This window comes from Sciurus carolinensis, chromosome 4, assembly GCF_902686445.1.
Source record: "Sciurus carolinensis chromosome 4, mSciCar1.2, whole genome shotgun sequence".
Classification (NCBI taxonomy): domain Eukaryota; kingdom Metazoa; phylum Chordata; class Mammalia; order Rodentia; family Sciuridae; genus Sciurus; species Sciurus carolinensis.
Window position 1 is genome coordinate 112,567,908 of NC_062216.1, and position 8,073 is coordinate 112,575,980.

The window sequence follows — 8,073 nt, forward strand, 5'->3', positions numbered from 1 at the left end:
AAACCCTAGACTGAAATGGTTGACACGGAGGGAAGCCACTAATCCCCAAAGTCTCCCCAGCTCCCAAGCTTCTGCCTATGACCTGTCCAGCAATAAGACACATGCCTACCTGTGACAGCCATGGGAACATGTTAGACCCAATCTGACTGGAGGTCTCTGCTGTGGCTTGAAATTAACAAATCACCATTGTAGTTGAGATGGATATTGTTGTTCTAGTGGAAGTTTCCTTTGCTGTGTTTTCTTTTTCTTATAGATAAGACCTTCTGTGGAATGTCCGATTAGCCAGACTCTTGAATAAGCTTGTGTAAACATGGCCTAAAATCTGGAGAATCTATCTCTGCCTAAGGGTGAAATTATAACCCTGACACTGACATCTAGGCAGATTTGAATGAATCACCCACATTTAGTTTTGCTTGTCAAAATTTGCATGGATGTGTGTAATTAATATATTTTTTAAACATCCTATTGCCAAAAGGAAAAGATCCTAAGAACCAAGTGCTCACTAATCTGAGTCATTCGACAACATGGAACATCTTTTAATCTTATCTCTGCCAACAGTGCTTCAAAACAAAATCTTTAACCAGCACCATTTTGAGTTTAATGATCTGTTTTCTTGACTATTTTTCACAGCATTTCCTTTTCTCCCCCAGGGTTATTGGGGCATAAGGTATACATCATTTTTAGATGTATACCTAAAAATCTACGTGTTTAATCAGACTCTTCCAAGAGGAGTCTTCCTTGAACTCAAGTACGTCTGAGTTATGTCAAATCCACCCAACACTCTGTAGTACTCTGTGGCTACAAATCCACAGCCTGAGGTCAAGGATGCCCCTCTCTGTACTATGTGGTTTGATTGATACATCCCAGGGTTTATATCAAAGCAATCTCTGCAGCAGTTATATTAATAATCATAGTGATGAGTTTTTGCCAACTGTTTCTTTTTTGTAGGATCAGTGTAGTGTTTTCCAGGGGTGGGGGAGTGGGAGGTGGAGTCTCTAAGGGAGTCTCAGAGATAAGAGAGGGGACCAAGGTACCAATGATGGGGTCAAAAGAAAACACAAGTGAACCTCAGTTATCAGATTGTGCTGATCCACCTTCCAGGACCCAGCTTTTTAAAAGACTCTTTTTGATGGTGGAGTGGGGTAATCCCGATGTGTGGAAGACTGAAGAGCTTCAGCGATCTTCCACCTAGAAGAGTCCTACATTATATTAAGTTGACTGATAGGGGAGGTATGGAGCATGGTGCACTGTCATTGGGCAAGGGAGGGTCCCGCAAAGATGATGAACAGTTTGTAGAAAGTTTCAGAGTTGATATGGAGCAGGAAAATCTAACAAAACACTTACGGTATATTTTAAGTGTACTTTATTTAACAGAACAAATAAAGCAAAAGAGATCAGAGAACATAGGGAGGGGATACAGACTCAGAACATCAGAGGGGTTGTGTCACACAGCGTTCAAGTCATTGCCAGGGGAAAAGCAAGACAACCTACTGGGAAGACGAGGAAACCCAGGACGCAGGGCACTTAGAAATCAGAGGGAGGACTCCTTGTTTGCAATAGACTGATTTTCAGTTGTTTTTTTTTTTTTTTTTTTTTGGGTGCTGGGGATCGAACCCAGGGCCTTGTGCTTGCAAGGCAAGCACTCTACCAACTGAGCTACCTCCCCAGCCCCTGATTTTCAGTCTTAAATGGGGCATATGACGTAGTCACCGCAAATAATGGCAACTCACATAGATAGGAACGTTACAAGGATGTCGACATGTCTCAGTGACGAGGGTTGTTCACATTCTGAGATGAGACCCGGGAAGTCAGAGGAGCAGGAGGACAGAGGAGCCGTGGGGCACGTGGCCCAGACGAGAGCAAAGGTGGAGGCAGAGGAGGATAAACACGAGAGTAGAAGGCTGTGTACCAGAGAGCGGAGGAAGGTGGGGGCAAGAGCTGGTGCAGACTTCAGTGCTTGTAGCTCCTGCTGGAGGTAGTGGAAGAGTATTTGATGGTGGAGCTGCTGCCGCCAGAGGAGCTGAGGCCACCCCCTATGCCTCTGCCACTGCCAGAACTGAAGCCACCTCCGACACCGTGACCGCTGCTGTAGGAGTAGCTGCTGCCTCCACCAAGACCGAAGCCACTGCCGGCACCACCAGCGCTGCCATAGCTGCTGGAGACAGTGGACTGCACCACAGCTGTAGGGACGGGACAAGGACACAGACACCATGAGCTCACTTGTCACATGAGCCAGGTCTCAAGGTCAAGGACTGGGAGGCAGACAAGAAAAGTACTTACAGATGTTGACTGGTCCAACGCCCTCACCACTCAGCCTAGGAGGAGAGGAGCACAGGATGAGCCTCCAGAGCCCATACCTGATCCTAGGGGAGGCTCCTCCTGGAGGTGCATGAAGGACCCCACCACATTCCAAGAGTCTCCTGACAGTTCCCCTCTCTGCTGCTCCACCACCCCCTGCTCAGGGCCAGGACCCCCCACATGTGCTCTGAGGGGTGCAGCACCCACCTGCACTCCTCGCCCTCCAGCAGCTTCCTGTAGGTGGCGATCTCCACGTCCAGGGCCAGCTTGACGTTCATGAGCTCCTGGTACTCCTTCAGCAGCCTGGCCATGTCCTGCTTGGCCTTCTGCAGGGCGTCCTCCAGCCCTTCCAGCTTGCTCTTGGCATCCTTGAGGGCCAGCTCCCCACGCTGCTCCGCATCTGCAATGGCGGCCTGCAGACTGGCGCACTGCAAGGAGAAAGCAACCAAATGACTGGGGTCTGGTCCTCCGCAGAGCCTCCTCCCTGGCTCTTCCTTCACAGTGCAGAGCCCAGGAGGCTGGGATGCAAGGAAAACCAGCCCTGCCTCTGCCTCTGCACTGCACCTGCTTCTTGACGTGGTCGATCTCAGATCGGAGCCTCTGGATCATGCGGTTGATCTCAGCAATCTCTTGCTTGGTGTTGCGCAGGTCATCCCCATGTCTGCCTGCTGTCACCTGCAGCTCCTCGTACTGTCATCCACGGGCAGAGAGGGAGACAGAGAATACATGGGGTTTTACAAGTGCATGATGATGTCTCGCTTCTGAATCAGACAGGTAATGACCTCCACCTCTTGGCTTCTCCCCCTCAAGGAATTTTAGAAAAGGTGATGTTAAGAGAGGCTGGATACTGTGGAACAGAGTGACAGAACGTCCCACTTAGGAACCCAGAGACTGCCTAGTTCTCTCAGAGACTGATGTTGTTCTGCTCTGTGTCTCTGGGAACCAGCACTGAGAGTGAAGTGTGAGCAAGATGACTAGGTCCTTATCTCTGGGAGCTTCCTCCTGCCTGGGGCTTCTTTTGCTTCCTAGACATGGGCGTCAAATCCGAGAAAGTCAGCTCTAATCCTGTGGCTGTGAGAGGACCTGGGCCTCCTCTCAGTAATTGTCCAGTGGGTCAGGAACCTTCTGGAACTCGGAGTGTGGTTGGGGCATCCTCATGAGTTCCCTCATCACTGCTCACCTTGGACTGGTACCAGGACTCAGCCTCAGCCCGGCTCCTCTGAGCGATCTCCTCATACTGGGCTTTGACTTCGGCGATGATGCTGTCCAGGTCCAGGCTGCGGTTGTTGTCCATGGACAGCACCACGGAAGTGTCTGAGATGTGGGTTTGCATCTGAGACAGTTCCTGCAGAACACAAGGTCCTAAGGTCATCTTTTCCTGCGCTGCTTACAGCGGTGCCCAAACAAAGGGCGCCCCATCTGAGTGAAGGCAAGGGGGTGCAGATGCTCACTGCCTCGTAGATGACTCTGAGGAAGTTGATCTCGTCCGTGAGACTGTCCACCTTGGCTTGCAGTTCCACCTTATTCATGTAGGCAGCATCCACGTCCTGGGGAAAGAGCAGACAGTTTGGAATCAGCGGAGCCCTCCTGTCCAGCGCCCCACTTGTCACCCTGGCAATGGATCTCTGAGATGGGATGGGGTTGCAGGGTCATGTCTCTCCTTGAGCAAAGAAAGTTGAGCCCTGATGAATCAGCTCACCTTCTTCAGGGTCACAAACTCGTTCTCTGCTGCCGTGCGCTTGTTGATTTCATCTTCATATCTAGGATTAGAGGGTTGACACACATCTGAGCTAGTAGGTGGTTGAAGCTGAAAAGCATCCTGGGATCTAACTTTTTCCATAGATAGAAAATATCTATTTGTATCTTTCCTGCCACAGAGAGCCTAGAAGATGCACAATTTTTCATAACTTTGCTTTCCCTTGTTTATTGATACCTTACTTTTGTTTTATTTTTTTTGCTCCTACCCTTTAATGTTGATTTTCATTTTAATGGACATATCGTGCTCAGTAATCATGCCACATCTAGACCTGTCACTCATTAGTTTCAAGGTGTGAGCATTGAGAACCTGACTGCATTCTTTTTTAACTTACTTTTTCTTATTGTCCTCCACCAGGTCCTGCATGCTCCTCAGTTCTGAGTCCAGGCGGCCTCTATCCCCAAGGATCCCATCCAGCTGCCTCCTGAGGTTGCTGATGTATTGCTCAAACAAAGGCTCCAGGCTCTGTCGCACTGTCTTGGTGCCCTGCTCCTGGAGCAGGGTCCACTTGGTGTCCAAGACCTTATTCTGCTGCTCCAAGAACCGCACCTGGAGGGGAGCAGAGTGTGAAGGAAGAAGAGTTTGCACTTCTTGTTTCTATGATCTACTCACTCTTGGGAATCACCTGCTGTCCCCTAAAACTTTTCCATGTGCAGTGCCTTTCTGGGTCCCGGAGGGGAGGTCCAGAGCAAAGCACCCAACCTCATTCTTTTGGGAAGACAGCACCATTGTCCAGGGCACAGCTAGAACCTGGAACAGCTGGCTGGAGCTGCGTGTGGCCCGGTGCTGAGGGCCAAGAAGGCCCTCAGGCTGCCCCCAGGTGAACATGTCTGCCTTCCTGTGCAACCAGCCCCGTTTCCTGAGGCACAGAGCTTGTCTCTCTCTCCAATAATAATAATCATGGGGCCCTTCTGGGATGACCTCTGAAGGGGAGAAATGAGGCTCTGCCTGCAAGTCTGCCCATCTATGAAACTGGCCCACAAATCCAGAACTCAGGAAGAAATGGAAACAACTGCAAACCATGAAGGTATTCGCACAGAGCCTGAAAAGTCTTCCATCTTCCTTTGGCATTGATTCTACACTCATAGTGGGTTTTTAGATCGAAATCCTATCTCACCTTGTCGATGAAGGAGGCGAACTTGTTGTTGAGGGTCTTGATCTGCTCCCGCTCCTCAGTCCTCACCCGCTGGATGGTGGGGTCGATTTGCAGGTTCAGAGGGGTGAGGAGATTCTGGTTGACGGTGACCTCTTGGATGCCTCCAGGGGGGCACACGGGGAAGCCAGAGCCCCCGTAGCCACCACCCAAGCCAGCTGCACCGCCGAGCCCAAAGCCACCACCGGCTCCACCACCGAAACCAAATCCACTGCCGAAGCCGAAGCCGCCTCCAACTCTGCTGCCATATCCGCCGCCCATGGCGCAGCTGCCCCCTCCGATGGAGATCCTCTTGGACACCCCCGTGCCATACAGGCTCCTGCTGCCAAAGCCAGCGCCTCCGTATGCAGCCCCCATGCCGCCACTGCCCCTGGAGCGGCACATGGACACGCTGCTGAAGCCAGAGCGGCTCAGCCCGGGCACTCTGGCTGAGCTGGCGCTGAAGCCTCTGCGGCTGCTGCTGCTGCTCTGGATCCTCGTGGTGGACTTGCTGGACATGCTGCCTGGAGACGAGAAGGCTGGGCAAGGCGAGACAGGCTGCGGGGCAGAGCAGAGAGGAGCAGATGAAGGAGATGGACTGGGGCAGAGGCTTATATGTGGTGCGAGTGGGCTGGGCTCAGGGCTGGAAGGTGAGCTTGCAGATTGGGAAGGGCCGGCTTTACAAACAGTGAGATCACACCTGGATTATTAGAAAAGTTATGAAATATCCAGATTGCATTTTTGGCTTCCTTTAGTCAGGGAAAATGCTTCTGCCTCCAGCTTTGACTTGATCTCAGCACAATAAGACTATTCTCAATTCACTGTAGCTGGGAGTTAGTCATTATCCTAACAAAGGTTTTCCACATGTCTCAGAACATCCTGAGTGTCCTCTCCCCAAACTTGTCCTTTCTCCCAGCAGATATATTGGGGATCAAAGAAATCTACTACATAAGCCTTAACAGAATGATGGTAAATGTTATTTCCCCCAATGATTACAAATGTTAATTATATTTTGTTTCTCCTTTTTGTAAAATGTGGAAATTTTGTAAAGGTGAAATTAGAAGAAACATAATAGGCGCCTCTATACTGATCACTCAGCTTTAGCAATTACTATGTCATGAACACCCTTGTTTCAACTCCAAACTATTTGAAAACAAATCTTATTATTTTTCAGTAATCATTCAATATCAACATCAAAATGACACAGGCTTAGAACATAGTAATAAAACCATTTTAGATCATAAAAATATATGCATTTATTAATGTCAATAATTGTCTATTCAATCTTCCAATATCCCTCTTGGTATTTAATTTTCTAGTTTGGTTTTATAATTAGGATCTGGATAAGCTCCATGTATGTATTATTTGAGTGATATACTGTTTAAATGTCTTCTAAATAATTAAAAATTTATAATATCCCTTCATTTCTTCCTTGATTTATTTGTTGAGAAAACCAGGTGAATTGTCCTATATAGTCTTTGTGTTTTTCTAATTACATGTTCATGGTGTTCATTTGACCTGCTACTGTGTCTATTATATTTTCTACTAACTGATTGTAAACATTAGCAATATATGAAGATTTCTCTCTGTATTTAAATACTCCCTGTGTAGATATAGTAGATTGCCTATTTAAATATTGAATATTGTTATCTACACATTCACTTATAATTTATAAACTAAATTCTTAATGCATTTTAAAAAATTTTGTTAGCTGTTTTGTAGTACATGTAGGAATGAAATATATGTTCAAGACCATCCTCAATCACTCAGTTCCTATATTTGGAGGCAATTAGTGTTATCAGTTCCTTTTGGATCTTTCTTACAATTTTTGTTGGATGTTTCTGTGCTGTTACTAGGGCATGTATAATATGTCTGCACATATGAGAAAGAGTACTCTGGAGAGGTGGGGGTTGTATGTGTAGAGAAAGAGCCTGCAACGTAGAAAAATATGTAAGTAAATCAATAAGTGCGCCTTATTTTCCTATTGCTTTCAGTTTTGGAGTGCCGATCCTGCAATGGTTCCTTTCTGACAAGTCCTTATCTTTGGATGAGATGAACACCTTTTGGACTTGCCATTTGCAGAAAGTATTCTGAGACAAGGGGTCCAAGTCATTTCCGGTTAACAAGAATTCTCATTTTAATACAGGTCTGTGTGAGTAATTCATTTATTCTTTAACTCAACCAACCCTATAAAGATCATACACTCAAGGGCTTATGGTTTGCCATTTCTCTGTTTTCTTTGCCTTACCACCAAAGTGCTGCCAGGAGGTCTTTGATGCCTTGTTTAGCTCTGCCTTCCCAGTTTTAAGAAGTTTCTTGATGACTGGGGTCCTGACTCCAGCTCACACACCCAGTTCTGTTGGTTTCAAACAGAGATTCTTGGATTTCCACCTGGGACAAGCCCTCTACGCTGATGTAGCATGAGTATCGTGAGTCAACAGTGACTGGCTTGTAGCAAAACCTGTGTTAGGCTTTGTTTGGTTTTCCATTGTGGTTGCTGTGTTGTCTGATTTTGATCTGTTTGTTGTGAGAGTGTCCTTCACTGGATTTTTCTGGGAGCTGCAGTCATGGGCATTTTTTCTCTGACTTTTCTGCATAATTTCATTTTTATTTGTTTCTTCAAGAGCATTCTTTTACTTTCAGTGTAGGAATTTTAAAATCTCTTACTTCGGTTTTTGAGGGTGGGATCTGCCTTTATGTTTCTTGTCTTCCATGCTGTTTTTAGGTCATTTCTGAGGAGGGGGAAATGCCTGCCTTTCCTCCACTAGGTTAAATTCAGAAACTCCCCATTCATTTATTTGTATTTAAGTTATCACATTTAAAATATTGACCTAACTTAATTTTAAAATATTTTTTCCACTATCACTTCATGAAAACAATTTTATTC

The 8,073-nt window shown here is 46.9% G+C and overlaps 1 protein-coding gene across 1 annotated transcript; it reads right to left on the reverse strand.

Annotated features, from left to right (window-relative positions):
* Nucleotides 1-1,346: 1,346 nt before the first annotated feature.
* Nucleotides 1,347-5,753, reverse strand: LOC124983763 (keratin, type II cytoskeletal 6A-like). Its single transcript, XM_047551312.1, has 9 exons — nt 5,172-5,753; nt 4,389-4,603; nt 3,998-4,058; nt 3,750-3,845; nt 3,479-3,643; nt 2,863-2,988; nt 2,506-2,726; nt 2,281-2,315; nt 1,347-2,180 (listed from the first exon to the last, which is right to left on the reverse strand). Exons 1-9 carry the CDS (start codon nt 5,703-5,705, stop codon nt 1,951-1,953), a joined length of 1,683 nt encoding a protein of 560 aa, XP_047407268.1. The 5' UTR covers nt 5,706-5,753; the 3' UTR covers nt 1,347-1,950.
* Nucleotides 5,754-8,073: the final 2,320 nt, after the last annotated feature.